Here is a 19339-nt window from a genome sequence, read left to right as displayed (position 1 = left end):
CTGCAAGACCACAAACAACTTTTAACTCTTGCAATTTAGTTTTCTTCCCAGAATCTCTAAAAAAACCAATGAACAGCACTCCATAGAAGTAAAAACATGTATGCCTTCTGCTTTTGGCAGGTGAGACTAAAAAAAGAGGAATTTGAAGTGCCCTTCCCTTTCTAGTCACCCTGTCTTTTCATCCAGGAAGTGTTGGCGGTCCTGCAAAGCTGTCCGGATCTGACCGCATGTGGATTGAATCAGAATTATCCACTAATTGACTATTTACTGGGCTCCAGAAAGGCCATAATGGAGTTGATATTAAATCTCCCAAGTATTTAAAGTGCGCTTCTGAGTGCACCTTGGTGGAGTTGGTTCCAAATTTTACAAGGAGTAGTGACTTAAGCTTCTGGGTCAGAGAGTCCCTAGCCTAGCCGCCTCTCAGATGGGATTTAAGGACGACAGTGGGAAGCTGCAAGTGGAGGGTAAGGGAAAGGTACAACTGGATCTCCCCCAATGAGTTCCAGATGCCCCACGGTAGAACTTAGATAGATACTACTAGCGAGAGAATTCGATGTGAGGCTTAAACCTGGCTCTCTTTTAATGGAGATAGACTGCTTTTTATGTGGAAAGTTAAATCGCATGAATCTTAGAGGTCCAGTTTGTCTTTTTATGTGCTACCAAAGCTTTGGTTTAAAAAAAGGCCGGCAAAGTTTTGATCATATGACAATGATTGTTCTTTTTAAGTGTTCCTAGATTTATCAGATGGGATTTGGAGAGGCAGAACTTTTCAGTTTTTAAAAGCATATTAAAGTACCACATGACACTCCCTGTACTTGAACCCACTCAGAAACTGTACGGCATGACATTAAAGTTATGTATCAAACAATGGATATTTATTTCATTCTCATGTGTCCTATGACTTTGCTGGTGCTTTACGTAATCCCTTCTTGTATTGTGTATCACTTATGTAAATCAAAATGCTTTTGAAAGTTTTTAAAGATACAGGATCTCTGATGTTCTTGTTCCCCTCCCTATTCCTCAGATCTGAATGGTTTCATCAGCAGTCCGGTTCTGCTCTACAGTCAATACCTCTGGGACTCATTCAGAGGGACCAATGTGCCTTTTTCCATGATGCCCCTTTTATTTTTTATCTAAGAAGGTAATGTATGTTAAAGATACGTGTTTCTTTCTCATGTTCTGAGAAACCTGCACATCTTTGTACAAATTAACCAACTTACAAACAATAAAATCAGAAACCTGTTATGGATTAAAATTCGATGTATTGTAAAAAATGCTTATACTCTTAAATAAAATGGATTGGGAGTTTTCCTTATAAATGTTTAAAAAATATAGAAGGATTGACCAAAGTTACATCAAACAGCAATTATTTTACTTTAAAAAAAATGTATGTTATTTGTAAATGTATTTTCTTTTTCAAATTGATAACTCCCCTGATGGCCAGTATTATTAATAATTTAATGTGATTTATATTAATCTCTCATTTGCTCAAACTAAATATTCTGGAATCTGGAAATTAGTTGTATTATATTTCATTTTATTATTATTATTTGTTTAATATATTTGTATACAGTTGGCTTAAACAGCTGTGTTGGTTAATTTAAGAGATTTTTCACACTAACATTGGCACACGCTCATATGCCACAGATCTCCTTGCTCTCATGAACTGCTCACATGTATCAGTAACACATTACCATATCAGCTCATGGTTCACATATACGACATACTCTATGACTTTATAGAAAATATACAGTTGCACCTGTTGTAAACTGAAGAACTTCTGCTCTTGTTTTCTTCTCTCACTGTTAGTGGTTTAACTTAAGTGTTAACATTATAACAGAATCGACTTAATATAGCTTCCTTTCACACCAATAACAAGTTGCTGTACTTGAATCTGCTTTCTACAATATGTTAAAACTTTGTGCTTGGACAAAGTGCTACATAATGAACTAATCATGGGAGGCCAAAAAATGAACAGTTTATTCAACTGGTGTGGAAAGAAAAAACTTTTGCCATTTTGTCAGAGTTCCAAACGTAAACTAGATAGTGTTAGGAAATACACAACCATATGCTCTCTTAACACACCCCATTTTCCTCATTAGAACCACAGGCTTACCAATGATGCCCCATCCTCTTTGAATTTGTCTTGTGGCTGCCTGCCTGCAAAGGCTGTTTTACATTTTCAGTCTTGTAAGGATTTTCTAACTCAGCCTGTTGGGTTTTGGACTTCAGCTGCGGTCTCTGTTCTTCTCTATTCTTCTCTCCTCTTGGCTTAATGATCGTTCCTTAAGCTCCCATCTGGTTGCAAGGAACTGCTCTGATGTCCCATTGCACTAATTGCACATATTGGACAATGGGTTTGGTGCCAGACTCGCAACTCTTAACTCTTTTCTTGCAGCTCATAGAGTTCAGCCCACACTCAATGTCCAACAGAAATTGATGAAAAAGGAAAAGCATAGAAGCCCATCCTGGCCATAGACTTTGAGGGCTTGTTTTGAGTCAGCATTCATTTAGCCTGCTATACATTTTTAAAATCTATAAACAGAAGGGCTGTGCAATATATTGAAAAATATCGCACATGTGCATATCGCGATGGTTTGCGATAAATTAGCTATTTAATTCTTCAAAAAGTTATGCATGGTCAAAATTTTAGGTCGATGCGGACAGTTTAGTATTCATCAGGCACGCGGATGTTAGTTGGGTTATGCGTACGTGCGCATGATAGCGTGTGCGTGCTCTGAGGCAAGTCCATCAGCAATCCGCATTGCAAAGCAAAACAGTTTTGATTTATTTTGGTTTTGTTAACAAAATGTCAGATTTGTTTAACACAACAGTAAAACATGGCTGTTTACTTTCAAAAGTTGTAGTGATGCTTTCTTTTTCCTAAAATAATGTGAAATATATGTTGGCTATATAATCTCTTTAATATATAATTTAAATTGATTTTAGAAAAACGAAATATCTTATCAAATTTTGCATTATTTAGCATGCTATTGCATATAATTTTTTTCCTCAGTATCGCACAGCCTCAATAAACAGATACTATGGAGCAGAGGTTTGTTAGAATTTTCTGCATTTTATCATTTTGTACATTTGCTGGTGGTAGAGGATCATATATTTTATTGCATAACATCGTCATTGATGTGAATGTATTATAAACATATTAAGTACATTAGAAATTCTATTTGCATTGACCATATATACGTACAATGGAAAAATACATTTTTGCTTGATTCTTTTGTTACTGGAAATAACACAGATTAATAATAACACCCTGCAAAATAACTCATCGTTGTGTTTGACACAGGTTTTGCATACTTTTTCAGGAGAAAGAAGGCAGCCTGAGTATCTAGGTCTAAGGTTATCTAGAAAAACTATGTTCATTTATATCATTTACTGAAATCATTTTTTAGAGCTAGTCTGCATTCTTTTTGTTGGCACACATTTATTTATTGTGCTTTGCCTAACCATCTGTAACTCTAGTCATTTCTCTCTCAGTTACAAATAAATACACACTGCCACAGATTGCGGCCATCCTATTCTATGAGGCTAAATAGATGTATGGCTTGGCTTTGATTTAAAATTTTGCATCATGGCTGTATGGAAAGATAATCTCTAATGCATCATTCAGTGAAAGTATTATGATCTAAACTGAATAGAAATATGATTGATACAATTGGTTTGTCTCTCTTTAGCTGTCAGTCCAATTTGGTCCAACACTGGTCAATCCAGTTTGGTATTGATAGGCTGGTTCTCGTGTTGATGTGGGGCTGTGGGTCGGATAGCCTGTGAAATCCCTTTGGGAACACAACGGCGACGCTGGCTTCCTGTGAAACAGGGTGGAATGTGCAGCTCTGTCACGGGGGGTGGGGCCAGAGGGGGAATTCGATGATGAAGCCGGTGTAGGCGGCAGTACCCGCTGTGTGGTAAAAGTGACCAGGTCAGGAGGTGGCGGATGCGGCCGCTGCATGGACGGAGAGTGGTGGGGCACCACAGATGCAGCAGTGGCTGTGCTGCTGAAGTGGGCAGTGAAAGGTTGGTACTGCATGGCTTCCACAGCCTGCATGCCGTAGCGAGGGTACGGCTGCACCGATGCCCACATGTTGCAGTTCAGGGAGGGTGCTGATAGGTCATCCGTACCCACTGTACCACCAGCCTCTCCCTCCATTCCCCCATACATGCATGCTTCTCTAGAACCCAATGCTTCGTTGCAGTATGGATGGGACAGCAGGGGTGGCTCGTAGGTAGGAGGGGAGCGGAAGTAGTGCTCTTCGGAAACAGCAGGGGCTGAGGGTTCCAGATAGGGTCGTTTGCATCCCAGCTCCAAGTGCCTTGTATTATCTTGAAGGAAAGGTTTGGAAAAACATAACTTTTACATTCAGAGAGGAAGGCTAAACAATTTGTATAAGTCTTTTAAAGAAATGGTGTATAACGTTATTGTCATACCTCTGTGCTTAAAGCAGTGGTAAAGAAGGCTTGATTCTCGGCTGGATGAAAAGGAGTTGGAGTGTGATTCCTGGGAATCTGGGTTTGGCAGAGGGACTCCACTGTCATACTGATAGTGAGATACCACCTGCGGGTGGCTACTCAATACACCTGCACCCAGTTTTCCTGACAGATGGCTATGCGATGAGAGAAGCCGCTGTCGAACCATGTTCTTAGAAATTACAGGGTAATCTTTCCTAGGAAGAGGGACACTTGATGAGTTACACATTCATTTGGTGCAATATATTAGGAGATTTTAAATAACAGTCTTACCCTTGAAGTCTGGAAACACGCATATCACCTTCATCACTGCCACGGAAGCCTTTGGCAAAGGGATTGTTCTCAATTTTTAACTGGGTGATCTGTCAAATAAATAGAAAGAGATCGAACGTGAGCATGCAACATTATTGCATTCTTGTGTGTCATTCTTTGTTAAAGCAGGTTCTGTTGGTACCTTATGGTTCTGATAAGATGTAACAGAAATGAATGCCGTCTCGTGGAAGACATGAGTGCAATAGGCCGTGTTTTTAGAACCGAATGCATTGTTCTCATCAGCTTTCACTATGTGTAGCCTGGGCTGGTATTTATGCATAGAGTTCAAGATGATCTGTGAGGAGAAAGGCAATCGTTCATGACATTTTTCCCAAGATGAAGCATTTTCCTTTGTTTTGTGTACGCATGTATATACAAATGCACAGTTCATTTACAGTACATTACCCCGCCACATCAGGATCAATAATATGTCAAGTGCTTTTGTGCTGCGGTGCATGCGAGTAATCCAATTGGATCTTTTGTGTATGTGAATTTGATCACAGTGTACTAGCACCAGTCTGCTCAGTGCATCTGTGTGTTCAGTGAAGCGTTTAGTAAGGGTCATACCTAACACAGTTCTGTCAGGGCCAATGAGCATCAAGGCGTTTCCCTTTGTTACGCCGACTCTCAGACAGAGAGTGAGACAGCTCTCCTCTTGCTGCACTTTTTCAAGAGGAGTCAGGAGCAAGAGTGCATGAAGGCCAAGCCCAGGTCAATCCCCACCATCGACCCACACCCCACTCACCCTGCCCCCCCCTTGCTTGCGCACGCAGACGGTAGCCCTGGCCAAATGAATGGATTGGGTGCTTTATTGGGTGAGTGCAGACACATGTGACCTTTGCCTGGTTGGCTGGCTGGCGTCTTGAGGTAATACCATGTGATACACGCTGCACTGGTTATTCAGATACAGGGATGTCTGCTGTCTAAGTGTATTAATCAAGCATCTTTGTCAGATCAATGCCGGCTCCAAGTCTGCCCTGTGTCTTTCATCTCTGTTTTCTTTTAATCCAGGATCTATTTTGGGGGATGAAAGTTATGTCATGTGGCCTCGAAACTCGATGGCCCTGCGTTCTGTCTACGATCCTGTAAATACTTTTGGGTGTTGGGTGTCTGCACAGTCAGTGGCGTAGTAGTTGCAAATGAAATAGATGCATGGTGTTGTGGGAACCATTATAAATCACAGCTACCAAACCACACGAAAGTCCCTGCAGGAGAACTAGAACTAAATAGTCCTCCAAAAACAATGGCATCTGAATTTGATCATGTGACACATGATGCCTTTATTTCACATTGGTTGTGATGTGGGAGGACTTGGAGTGTATGTTTTGACTGTGACTTGTGTGGTTTGTCCTATCCAGGCTGCATTGGAGCTCTCGGCTAGCCGCAGTGTTCCCGCTGCTGTGAGCGTCAGTTGAGCTTAGCAGCCTCTTGCCGGGCTCATTACTCGCCCTTTTCACTTCCTAGGCATTCGACTAATCCTGACAGGCCAACTTTTTGCCATTCTGACAGGTTATGAACCTAATGAGCTTGCTACTGATGTGATCGTCCTCGACAAGCTAGATCCACAGGGTCCTTCTGGGCAGTGCTGCCATGGACTACTCACCTCTGCTTAACTGTCTCTGTTTTCTTCTCTCTTACTCTCTGCAGATGATCAATACCGTATAACTCTCACGTGAGGTGTGTTTATTCTGCCGTGTATTCAGCTGTCTGAAATTACATTTGAGTTTGCAAGTCTACAGAAGTCCTGGTCAGGCAGGGACAAAGTCTTACTTGCAGCACAGACAAACTTAATAATACCGAAAAGTGTTGAGCAAAAATAACTTTTTATGTTTCTTAATGATAACAGAATATTTACAGTGGCAGTCATTTAGTCATGAGTCAAAATTAAAGTAAAAGTTGAATGTCTTTTTCACTCTCTCTACTCTTCCTATTACTTTTGACAATCTCCAGTGCTGTTTTAAACGGTTAAAGCCCTTTTTTATCTAACACTTTTTTAACATGTCATGTGATTCAATTAATGCCACTCACATGCCCAAATGGATCAAGGTGGTTGTTTGTGAGCTTCAGCTTTTGAAAGGAGACGAGTTGTCTCATCCAATGGGCTCCTGTTGCTGGAGAGTCTGGGTGGACATAGAGTCTTCCAGGCATCGCAGGCTCTGCTTTTCCAGCCACCATCCTAAAGAAAAAAGTAAAACCAACTGACTAAAAGTACAGCATCAGTAGCATATGTAGTTTATAATCAGATTCTAGTCAGTTAAATGGTCATGCCTAACATTCATTTTGTTGTTTAACTAAAAAAAGCATGAAAGCAACGTTTACTTTAACGACATAAAGGAAGAACAACTGAGTACTGCTGCGTTTTAGCAAAATTCGATTTGACCATAAGTCTTTTAAAAGCATCGATTGTAGACTGTCAGTTCACTGGAAATGCTTGTAGTTGGCTTCCAGAAAACCAAGAAGTAGCCTACCCTTCATACAGTCAATTGAACAGCATTGTAACCTGGGAGAGCACTAGCAAAATTAACAAAGACCTGGAATTTTGTTTGTAAGATGGTAGTGAGAAACGTGGGGGTCATATTGTTAAATGCTTTGGAGTACAAAATACATCTTCTGGTATCATTGATCTCCCCAAAAGATCAACATTTTGCTCTTGAGAAAGGCACTTAAATACCGGACGTTGCCCCTGTAGCTCGAACTGCCATGATGTGGCAACATTCTGATTCTACGTGATATACCGGTAAATAAAGATTTGCCTGTAGCTCTAACTGTACTTTGCTTTCCCACACCTCTTGACATCATGCCATGTCCATACCGTTTCTAAAAGGAAGGTTGTTTTTCAGCATCACTCAAGCACTGTAGGTTATAGTGGCAGAGTGTAGAACAGGCTTGCTTTATGCAGAACATCTGTACATTAATGACAGATTCAGTGCGTGAGCGGTTATGTCCATGGCATTATGGGAGTAATTCCCGAAGACTTGGGATGGCTGCTTCGACCATAACATCACTGCTAATTGTGCGCCTGAAAGGTGTCGCTGAAGATATCCAGAACCGATGCTGGCAAATGGCTGAATTCCACCCCATCCCGCAGATTTTGAAAAAGGGCCATAAAATACTGGTTCTTTGGACCAAACATTCATTTTAAAGAGTTTTGCTTGCCACAGTTATTTTGTTTCTTTACAGTCTTGATTTATTTGTAGTGCCAATTGTTGCTTAGTTGCATAAGTAGACAGTGCCCATATCTTGTGGCATCGCCAGAGGTCACAAAGAGGACAACATGCATCACCCAGCTGTTTTAAGACAGACATGGTTTTGACAGACTGCCTGCTGTGTCTTATTTTAAACTGACAAAACGATGATGAACTCACCACTTGTTGTCACAAAACTTGTACCGATGGTCATCAGCTGGAACGATGTCGATTAAAAGGATGTATTTGGTCTTGGGGTTCATCCCTGTGACCTTCACTTTGTAGCCGGGGAACATCCGCCTAAAAGAGTGAAGATGATGTCACCAGAATTACAAATTGTATCGTACCCTTGAAAGAAACTGTACCAATGATGTCACTTTTTTCAATAATAAACTTTTGTAGTTGCTTGCATTATTACAGAAGGTAAAATTATTAAATTTTTTATAAACAACAGATTTCTTTGTGAATATACAACTCTATTCTTGACCTCAGACAGCACTTAGATTTAATTGAAAAGCAAGTGTTAATGCGCTTTTGCCCTTGCTAAAGTCATTCTCCTTCAATCTCCTCCAAACTTGTCGGAACTGGATTACCTATCCCTGTTGCAAGTCTTGTCTTTGGTGTATTGTGTACATGTTTTTCTCCCCACCTTCCCCATGTTATGCTTTATCTTCTTCTAAAAATACATTTCGTTGCACTGTACTTGTATGTATGTAATGACAATAAATTGAATCAAATCAAATCAAACGTTTATCTAATTTGTGTCATTCGCTCACACAATACTGTCTTTATAGCTCATTACAGGAGCAGTTTTTTTCTCCAAACGACCTAATGAAACTTGGGCTTTGGCTGTGGTGCGTGAGCGACAGCTGAGCGCTGACGGTAAGCATGGATGAGACGGTCTTATCGGCTCTTTTGGAGGTTTAAACGGGCCTTAAGTGCAAGAGAATCACGGCAAGTGTTTGTTTTGGGAGGATGAGTACGCAATTAGTGATCAGATAACAGCTTAACCTCTTTTTAGGACAGATTACTTGTTTAAGAATCACAAAAGGTCACTTAAGTCTCCGAGAAGGCTGAGAGCTTCAGCATCTCTGAAACAATCCTTGAAAAAGCTGCATACAGAAATGGCTCGGTTTGACGTTCTGTCTTCTATCAGCGTTTAACCCACAGCATGAAATTGAACTGTTATAAACTCAAAGCTCTTTTTTCTTTTTAATACCGGACTGCTGAATAACAAACCCCAGCATGTCACTGCACCACCCTACTCCCTCCAAAACAGAGCAACACTGTCGAGCATCACGTTTTTAAGCTTTTGAAAGGTTCCACCGGTGCCCTGTGCTGAATCTTTTTTATTTTATTTGCGAAGGCAGGATTTCAGAGACCTGCGATGTGTAAGAAATGCCCTAAAAGCACTTCCCTCTAATACCTAGTGAGAGAGTTCAGGGTAGAGAGAGGTAAAGCTCTGGCCTGCAATCCAATCATGTAAATCACTAAATAATTGCTAAAGAGGTGCTTTAAGCCCGCATCTTAAACCTGTTCACAAAGCTATGTTCTTATGTACACAGATATTTGGAAGAAAGAAATACATTTCAAAACTGTGTGTCTTTCTTCTGTGGAATACAAAAGAAAACATTTAAAAAAAGAAGTCCATTGGGACCATGCTATCAATGTTCTTAAAAAGAAAGGCAAGTTTTGGAATAACATCTGAGGTAATAAATGGTGGAAGGAGTTTTATTTTGGATGAAATGCCCCTTTAAAAATAGTACAAAAATATGACAATTACAAACAATGATTTGTGCTTTGAAATATGATTTAGAAAATCTTTACAGTGCTAAAATTGAGAAGACAATATATCGGTCTTTAAAAAGTTTCGGTCACAAGTTCAGGATCTGCATTGCATCCATTTATGCCATATGCACATAATGGCTTCCACAGAAGATCACATGGGATGTCTAATACCGTCTTACGGTGGATCTGTGATATATATCTGTGTATTCTGTTGCTTTATCTGTACAGTCAAGTTGTTGTGCTATCCTGGGTATGGCAACAGTTAAACATACTATACTGCTTTCCGTAGGCTTCTCTTTGCCTTTAAGTTTGTGGATATCATAGTAGTCACAAGAGTCAAATTTCTTTTAGATGAACGTGATTCCTTTCCTAAGTAATCTAAGTACGAGCACTGTGCATTCACAGGCCAAATTGGGTGGTAATTTGGCCCCTGCACTTCAGTGTATATGTGTGAGGTAGACACTGAAAAATGGACGTTTGAGAGTGTATCATCTCAGTGTCAGCACACGCATAATGCCAGCTGTTTCTTTTAGCGCTCTCACGCGCCTGCCCTGTCAGTGATTCATGCTATCTGGACGATCCCGCAGCAGCGCTTAGATCAAAAGGCGCTGGATGATAAAGCAAGAGAGGTCCTTCAGGGCCTGAGAGACGCCATCGAATTGAGTGCCGTGCCTCTCTCATCAGCCCGCTGAGGTTCGCTCTGACGGGCTGTGTACAGTTAACACCAGCCGGCTGCTTTCAATAGTCATGTTTTGTATTGGGCCACGTTGGTGTGTGCTCAACAACAGTCCAATCGCATTGACTTTACTGGCGCTGAAGCAGAGTTCAGCTGTGCGGATTGTCTCTTTAAGAGACATCGCTGCTGTGTATGACCCAGTTTTTCTGCAGAGCAGCAGTCGCATGGCTGTAGGTTTGTTAAACAATGTATATGGTACTAATATGCTTTTTAAAAACAAAATATTCATCACGTTTATTTTATTGACATTCTCAATTAATTATTTTTACAGCATCATGGAGATAAATCGATTAGAGAGATTTAATAAAAGTTAATTCTTCTTTAGTGAAAACATATACTGTCAAAGCTCATATACCGCGCTGACATGGCTCAAGCTCACTATGTAACACAAGACCACGATGAGAATCATTGCATGAAATTGGCCTCAATTTTGTGTAATGGGAGCCATCGTGGAGAAACCTGGCGGGTTTTCTCAAGATTTACAGTTGAGTGAATGGCTGCGTAATGTCCTACAAGTCATATCCCCCCCAGAAAATAAAATAAAACAGTGAAACGCTTTTCCTGCTTCATGGCTCGATTGACATGTTGAGCATCTTTAACAGAGCCTGGTGTCCATTATATACTAAAGTATGTAAAATGAAATGAGCCCATCTGTTGTTGAAGCCGCGTGGAAGTACAGTCTCCTGATCTGTGCGCAGCTGTGCGACCGAACATTGCTTCGCTCTTCAAAGGGTTTAAGGATTCTTAGAGCACTTTATCAGTCAGACAGGGGGAAGCCCATCCCTCACAATGTTACAGCATTAAAGAAAAATTGTGGTGACCTTTTGCATTTTCCACTGAGAAGCCCTGAGAAACTGCTGGTTAAGACTGGCAGAGACCATTGACACATTCTCTGCTTAATATCCAGGGTCCTGCTCTTAATCCATAGGGCACGTTAAATCTAACACAGGGGGCAGCCGTTTGTGTTTCCAATTAGATATTTGTATGCATAGGAATTCAGTCACGCTTTACCTTGATAGAATAGTATCAACATTCCATTATTATTATTTTATTTGGTTTTAATTTGAATTTCTTAGGGGAAACGCAGTGACCTACTTAGATAAACCACTTTCTCTCAATGCCTGTTTAAATGTGGATGGAAATGACGCCGTTCTTACCTGCCTGCTTTGGTTATGATCATCTCCGTTCCCGCCCCGTGGAACTTCTTCCATAGTTCTCTGTCATGAAGAACCACTTTGATGTTTTCAATGTTCTGAAGGTACATAGAGAAATATCAAGAACTCGGTGGTTGTAATTTATTTTAGAGTGTAAACCTGAATAAAAATATGGATGCTGCCTTTTATTGAATATTGAAGTGCTGCTTAAAAGAAAATAACATTATAAAAAAATATGATGTACTCTTAGAATGAATTTATTTCTTCTATTAAAAATGTGCCTTTTGCTTTTATTGTTAAAGCTCCAGTGTGTCAGGAGATGTGTCAAGGAATAAACATTAGCTATGAGTTAAACCTCTATATTTTCTTCTGTTAAGTTACATTCAGTCTCTTAAGCAGGTGTAAAGACTAGTTTGAACATTTTAGGAGTCATAAAATAGATGCAGTTGATTAGTTACCTGGTCAGACTCGTTGTTCTGTGGAATGCTGGGAGTTGTAGGCAGGGCCAGATTTGAGGAGTCACTGGTAAGCTGACCACTGGACTGGACCACGGTCATGCTTTCATCAGCCACAGCTGAGGCTTTCTCTTGTAGCATTTCTGTAAAATTATATTTTAATAAATGACTAAATAATTTACTAAAATTCACTCAATTCTAAAGTTCACAAGTGTTCACAAAAACCTTTAAGAAATTGAATTAAAATAAAGTTGTCAATCCAAATTTCATAGTCAATTTAGTAAAGTTTTCTCGTTTTAAATAAATAGTATGTTCAAAATATGACATGAAAAATAAATATTACACTGAAAAACGTGTAATAAAAAATTGTAAGTGTATGACAATCTTATTAAAATACAAGATTTTGTACTTATTTTTAGTCATTTGAGCAATAAGTCTGTAATTCAGAAAAAATGAAGACAAAATATCTTTTGAAATTTTTAAATGTATACACAATTTCTAAGCACACTATGCCTAAATTAATGCATTTGTTCAGTTTAATGATTGCGTCTGTCTACCACAAAACAATTATTCCAAGTAAACTTTGAAAACTATTAACTTATTCAAGATTTCTTGCAAGCATGGATCCATTTCCCTTCATTCGTATTTATTGTTGTAAAAGAGAGGGTGCAAAAAACAATCTTCCTTGCTCTTATTTTAAAACAAGAAGTAACTAATGATATATGGTTAATGAAAATACCACAGATGCCTTTGCTGCTCTTTGTTCTTCCAAAGTCTTCTGTAATTGATTATATACACACAGCTAAGACGTGGGCTGCAAATATGAGAAATAACCTACATTAACATTTACATTTTGTGTGGGAAAGTCAGTCCTCATAACATGACCTGGCCAATTTATTTCAAGGAAAGGGTCGAGATCCGTTTGTTCTAAAGTATCGCTAGATTAAATATTTACACTTCCAGCATTCGGGCACCTCAGTTTTATTGAAGGGTGCTAAACACTGCTGATTCCATTAAGAGAGGTCACAAACTTAGCCCCACTCTCACGCCCCTTCTCTGCTCATGCTCAGCCATCACACGAAGATACATGAAGATACGTCTCACATGATGATAGTACTGTACTGCATTACAATGCCTGCGTATTGCAGCCTATTCCACGGACACCAAACAACTCTCATTGTGAAAGCCGCCCCTCCCACACACTCCTAATCTCACGCGTGTAAACAATGTGAGTGTGCACCCTTCAGATAAAAGAAGAGCGGGATTCCGTGTAAACTTGGCCAGACGTTTGCCAAAGCCAATAAAGATAAAGTCTGACAGGCACCATGAGGCTACAGCAAGTCAACCATGGACTTTTCCAGTCTAAAATGTGCCTTTCACTTACACTGTTTAACCAAGTCCAGTGAGCACAAGCTATGTTTACATGACTGTCACACCAGACATATAATCCGCTAAACTATTCCTGGCAGATTGTGCTCCGTGCACACTGGGGTTTCCAGAGCCATGTTGTTTAAAATGTTCAACGCAGGCCAAATTTAAGCATATCCCTTTCTTTAAAATGTAGAATATTAAATAAAGTTGTTTGAGGATGGACTGAAATATATTGGCTGTTTTTTGTGAGCAAAATTCGCCGTGGAAATTCCCTTTGGAAACCTGGACTAATCTGGTTTAACGGGAATGCTAAATCGGTTTCAGCCCAGAACTAGTTTTGTTATCCGATTTGGGCCCAGGTGCATAAACTTAGCCACTAAATTAAGGCTGTGTCTTAACAGGCATTGTACAGACTAGGAATTAGTTAGGACCAATCAGTATTACTTTTCGTATTTCAATTACCCCAATCTACCTTTTTATTATGACCTGTCTTGAAGAAAAAATGAGATGACTAACACGTAAGACTACTCTAAGCAGTTTTTGCAACCGGCCCTTGATTAACTGTTGTCTATAAGAGTCCAGCATCTTTTTCGTCTGCCAGCGAGTATTAAAGAAAACAGGCCGGTCAACTTCTTTCAAGGCCAGACATACCCTACGGTTTTTCTAACCACTTGAGTAGTGAAATCCTCTTCTGGGTGTCTTTAAAGTTACTCATATGCCACCTATGTTGCATAAATTTGTAATTTTGCATCATCATGGTGTGTATTTGAAAAATATTATGTGATAGTAATGGCCTTGTTTAGTTGTCTCTGGGAGGTTAACATCTAATACAGTTTCTAATACAAGTGAATAACATACCTGGGTCAATGCAAAAGATTCCCTGTCTGCTGGTTTTGGCAAATTGTTAATGTTAAGGAATTGCATAGAAGATAAAATTCTAAATACTGGGATAATATTTGTTATTTGTACTTATCTTGTATATTTTTAATTTCAGTGTTGAATGGATTTAAGAGATAATGGATTGGGTCGTAGTTTGGAGAGTGCATTTAGAGCTGTTATGCTGTTTGCATATTGATATCCGTCCGTTTATTACAGCTACATTTTGCATAGTTGTTTTTCCCGATTTGATTGTTAAAAATATCTAAACGTGCATTTCATCAGAAAATAATGTATTTAATACATTTTATCAGCGAACAAAAATGACTTTTTGAATTTTTAAATAATATAATATGTCTGCACAATAAAAAAGTTTTAAATCTTATATTACTGAGAAGTGTTCTTTGGATTTATAATTTTATTGTCACATTATTTTCCTGTATTTCGTTTCGAGATAGTCTACAAAGCAATGCAATTTGAAATATGTATTTGATCACAAACATATATATATATATATACAGTATATATCTTACTGTTTTTGAAGCAATGTGCTGTTACCCTCCGCATTATCCGCGCTGATGCTTTTAGGCCTTTAGGTCGACTCCATCCCTGGCGGCGAAGGGATGTGTCAAGGATTAAGACACGAACAACATCGTCGATAACTGCGCATTATTAAAGGTTCGCGTCACTTTCCTTCTTTTCCCAGCGATTAATTTCAGGTGAAAGTAACTAAGCGAAACTGATGTACTTTTTAAAAAATATGAGAGACATAACGCTGTCAGACTCCCTGCAAAAACATTATAATATCACTTATTGAAACCCATGCTGAGCCTCATTCATAATAAACAAAACAAACGAGGCTAACCCGTTTAATGAAGTAACATGTCAGATGTGTTTGTGACGTTTAAATCACGTTCACTCGTTTGCGTCGCATTTCAAGACAATAATCTTCTTATATTACTGCAAAGAGAATCCCTATTCATCGTGTTTTGTTTATAAAGGTCTGTCGCCCTTTCTCACTTAATTTGGCAGAGAAGGATCTAGATCAACATGCGTAATCGCATTACAGCCCTCCGTGCATCTTAAGAACACTCGAGTGACGTGCATTTCGATAAAGACACATTAGAGCAGCGGGATATGATCTTCGGAGAACAAATTTAATGTTACCTCGTAAAAAATATTACGTTCTGAAATCCTCCATATCATTCCAAACCGCAATAATCTGCCCGGTACGACATTACAGCAGGAAGTTACGTCCCGGTTTCGTTCGGTCCAGTGCACTGCTCAGCATCCACTGTATCTGATAATGAGAAGATAGAGCTGTCCCTTCCCCAGGGTCTGCTTCCGTTCAAATAGAGCTGGTGGAAACACCGGAGAGGATTCGTCTCGGAGGCGAATGGAGGAACTCGGTGCGTGATGGTTTCTTGGAAAGCGAGTATCCGCAGAACAGCTTGATTTGTTAAAACACAAGGGTGAATAACTTGGCTCATTCACTCTCTCCCTCCTTCCCCCCGTGCCTCATTGCTGACGTTGCTCTCAATCACACCAAACCCGAAACAACGCGATGCGCTGAGTTCAGTCACATTCATACTGCAAACGAATAGTGTTCTCTCTGGATAGCAAATATTAATTGTATAACGTAATTGTCTCGCTCTTTATTCTCTCCCCTGACCAAAAAGCCTATTGATGAGTTAATATGCTGCCACTATTTTGTGTGTGTATATATGTGTGTGGAAAATAAGGCATACAAACAATGTGCACTGATAGCATGTGATGTATCTCATGCTTGACTATAAAGACGTAATGTAATATGTGTACATTTTATAGCGCAAGCTTTCTATCAATTACACAGTCTCGAAATTTCATTGTTTCTTCTAGAATATGTGTTCTGGTCTTATAAGCAGGCGTGTTTGATTTTGAGGATATTGTTTGAATGTCTAAGCATTTCCAGTGAAATATGGTTGCGGTTGTAGAGTAAATGGGTCGAAGCATAAGGCTGAAAGATCAATAAATCACCTGGATACGTTTGAGGGCCGTGGCGTTTTTGACTTATATCAACTGATGACAGGACCAAATGAATGGCAACAGCTAGAATATTTCCGTCTCTGAGCTGTTTATCATACTCGCTGATGTAATTTTCCAAACATGTTATGTGATCAATTCGGCCGAAACAAATTCAGGCAAGAACCAGGAGGGGTGATTTTCGATGTGAGGAGAAAGGCCTCATGGCTTCAATCATGTATTTCGAATGATTGTTGAATGGAGTGTGATGAAATTGCAAGTGTACTATCGTTTGTTGCACCACTGACAACTAAGGCCAATTCGGGACGAGAGAATAGTTGGTATGAATTATTTATAAGGTCCTCTGAATTATTATTGACTCTAGATTTGTCTACATGTTAGCTTTATTTTAAAAGAACAATACGTGCTCCTGAATTTAAGATAGGTTACATTCTATCTTCTATTTTATGTGTGATGTGCTTATAGATTAAATAAACCTTTAAGCTCTTATATAGAACCTTTTTTTAAGCGCTACATTTCAAAAACAAAATAAAGTGTTTTTTCAAAATTCGATAAGAATTAGTTTTATAGTCAATGCCATTGTCGGTATTTTTCCTGGGAATATTTCCACTGTTTCACTTTACTGTTCTAGAACGTTTGTGGTAATAATGTGGAGTCTCTTAAAACACATTTAAACATTTCTTAAAAGGAAGTTTAGACGTAAAAATGTCTGCGAGTTACTAGCAAAAACGCCAGAAATCGGCTTAAGTTTACTTGAAGGCCCACATAGGTAGCCGAGTCGTCATATACTTTGTTTAATATGTTTTTTCAATAATATAATTTGAAAGTTAAATATAACAGTGGTGGAAAAACAATAAAACCTATAGCCAACATGAGCTAATAGAATCTCAGGAAATTTAAAAACCCTGAACAATTCAAGCTGATTTTAATTATTTTCACTGCACCTTTAAAGAACGATAGATGAAAAATTACAAGATTAGATTAAAAATAAATATCTCATTATTAGCACATATTTCACAGCTAACAGTAATGTAAATTCTAGGAATAATAGTGCTTATCTAAAACCGAGGCCTAAAGGCTGTAAACACACAAATACAGTCCCATGAAGAAAAATATTTTTACGCTGCATTTATTTCCTTAAATATTTTGTATTTGTTATATGTACTGCCGTTATCACACGTGATTGAAAATAAGGAGTCTTACCTCCACCTCACTGGTCTTGCTGGACCTTCTGGGTGTGTTTGTGTGAAAGAATCTCAGGATGAGACTCTCGCTCAAGATAGGCGCTTTCTTGGGTATTCTCAAGCAAGTTATACCTTAGCGTGGCATGTAAGATGTCGCTATAAAAGGGATGATATTTTATAGGGGATGAATTGAGCAGCCTTTCTGAAAGGGAATTTAAACTTCACTCACTCCCACCATCACGTGGTCTTGAAATTAGGAACAGGAGTAGGGTTAGCTTATGTATTGAGAGCAGGGTGTTGCCGAATGGACATTGAGCGATGCGCTCAAAACTCTACTCTACACATTACAGTTGATGCTTTTCCACGAGACTTATCATTTTTCGCTTTCTTTGCATTCTTTTCACATTAAATGTACGGATCTAGCAAACGCACAGCAAAAAAACAGTGCTTCCATTAGTTCATTGCAACATACAATCTCTTTATATTCACTTTTTTGTTTTATGATAATTAATTCATTAATTAATTAAACAAATAATATTTCCGTGTCGTTCCTAATCGAATAAGTCGCCTGAGCAGAATATTCACCCGCAAAACGTTCATCTTCTAATCTACATTTATCTGTTTAACCACATTTATTTACTACTAGCACGTTAATTTAGCTTGAAACGGACAAAATTATCTTGTCAGTTTGCGTGACTTTCAGTTCATACAAATAATACATACAGATATAAATATCATACGGATAATAAATTATTGTTTTAATGAGATTATCAGCAAAGATCATTTTTAATTTAATTTTGGACAATGTACTATAACGTATACCGTAAATTATTGTCATTAAATGATCATTGCCATTTGTTATATTTCCATACAGTTGAACATATGTTAAATGCTTCTGAATTATTGCATGAAGTGCATAATTCATATATTTAGTTTAACAACATTTACAGTTTTGTTTGAGTTTGTGCACATTTAACTAAATTTAAAAAAAGAATTTGTCTGTTTATAATAATTGTTATTATTTGACAAAATACTTATTTCAAGAATATTGCTGTCAGTAGTGTTGAGTGTCCTTGTGGAACCATTGGTGAGTGATTAATGTCTATGGGAGTGCAGGCTCTTTTTCCTTACAAAAACATTTGCCTGTATAATTGGTCATGGGCAAGAGGGGTCTCGGCTAATAAACAACAAAGAATGAGGCTGAATGGGGCAAAGAGACCCTCCTCTTCCTCCATTTCTGCTCTACTCTTTCTCTCCCTCGCCACTGCTTACCCTTTTTTCATCTCATAGGGCTTTTTAAGGTTTTTTTTTACCCAAACCTGTCATTCTATACAATACATTATGGTCTCAGACTTTTCCAAAATCCTCCCGATATAGGCGTAGATCCAGTGTTTGCATACTGTATTACCATACTGTGGTAAAGCAGTGGCCAGTAGTATCTTTGGTATGAAATTATTGAGTGAGGATAATCTCTTGCCATAATTCTCAGAAGGGCATTCTGCACAGTTGGCTCTACACTGGCACATTGTCTATACCCTGCGGCAGATAGTCATTGTCAAGCAGTGACATCACAATGGCTTCATAGTGAAACCTCCAACCGACCCGCCACCCTGGAACCAGCATAACCCCATACTGCCACAGTCATTAGCTCAGATGTCTGTGTGCTGTCGGAGTGTTTAGCATGCATGCTGGCTCTTTTCTTCCACCATTAGCCCTCTACCCATAAGCACCCTTCCTGTGTGTACAGCATTGAAAGCTTGGGAAGATTTTC

General features: G+C 38.9%; 1 protein-coding gene across 1 annotated transcript; it reads right to left on the bottom strand.

Moving 5' to 3' along the window:
* Positions 1–1961: 1961 nt before the first annotated feature.
* Positions 1962–15920, bottom strand: tbx4 (T-box transcription factor 4). The gene is made up of 9 exons (XM_079480829.1): positions 15530–15920; positions 12119–12258; positions 11664–11758; positions 8163–8282; positions 6826–6973; positions 4940–5092; positions 4759–4847; positions 4447–4682; positions 1962–4341 (listed from the first exon to the last, which is right to left on the bottom strand). The coding sequence occupies exons 2-9, from the start codon at positions 12254–12256 to the stop codon at positions 3692–3694; spliced, it is 1629 nt and encodes a 542-aa protein (XP_079336955.1). The 5' UTR covers positions 12257–12258; positions 15530–15920; the 3' UTR covers positions 1962–3691.
* Positions 15921–19339: the final 3419 nt, after the last annotated feature.

This window comes from Barbatula barbatula, assembly GCF_947034865.1.
Source record: "Barbatula barbatula genome assembly, chromosome: 19".
Taxonomy (NCBI): domain Eukaryota; kingdom Metazoa; phylum Chordata; class Actinopteri; order Cypriniformes; family Nemacheilidae; genus Barbatula; species Barbatula barbatula.
The sequence above is the reverse complement of the archived record's forward strand: the minus strand, read 5'-3'. Positions and strand labels throughout refer to the sequence as shown.

Excerpts from the sequence above, each read along its gene's own strand:
- tbx4 (XM_079480829.1), bottom strand. The coding sequence starts at position 12,256 with ATGCTACAAGAGAAAGCCTCAGCTGTGGCTGATGAAAGCATGACCGTG. Across the intron at positions 8,283-11,663 it reads ATCATAACCAAAGCAGGCAG|GCGGATGTTCCCCGGCTACA; the intron begins GTAAGAACGGCG and ends TCACTCTTTTAG. Across the intron at positions 5,093-6,825 it reads ACCTTGATCCATTTGGGCAT|ATCATCTTGAACTCTATGCA; the intron begins GTGAGTGGCATT and ends TTCTCCTCACAG.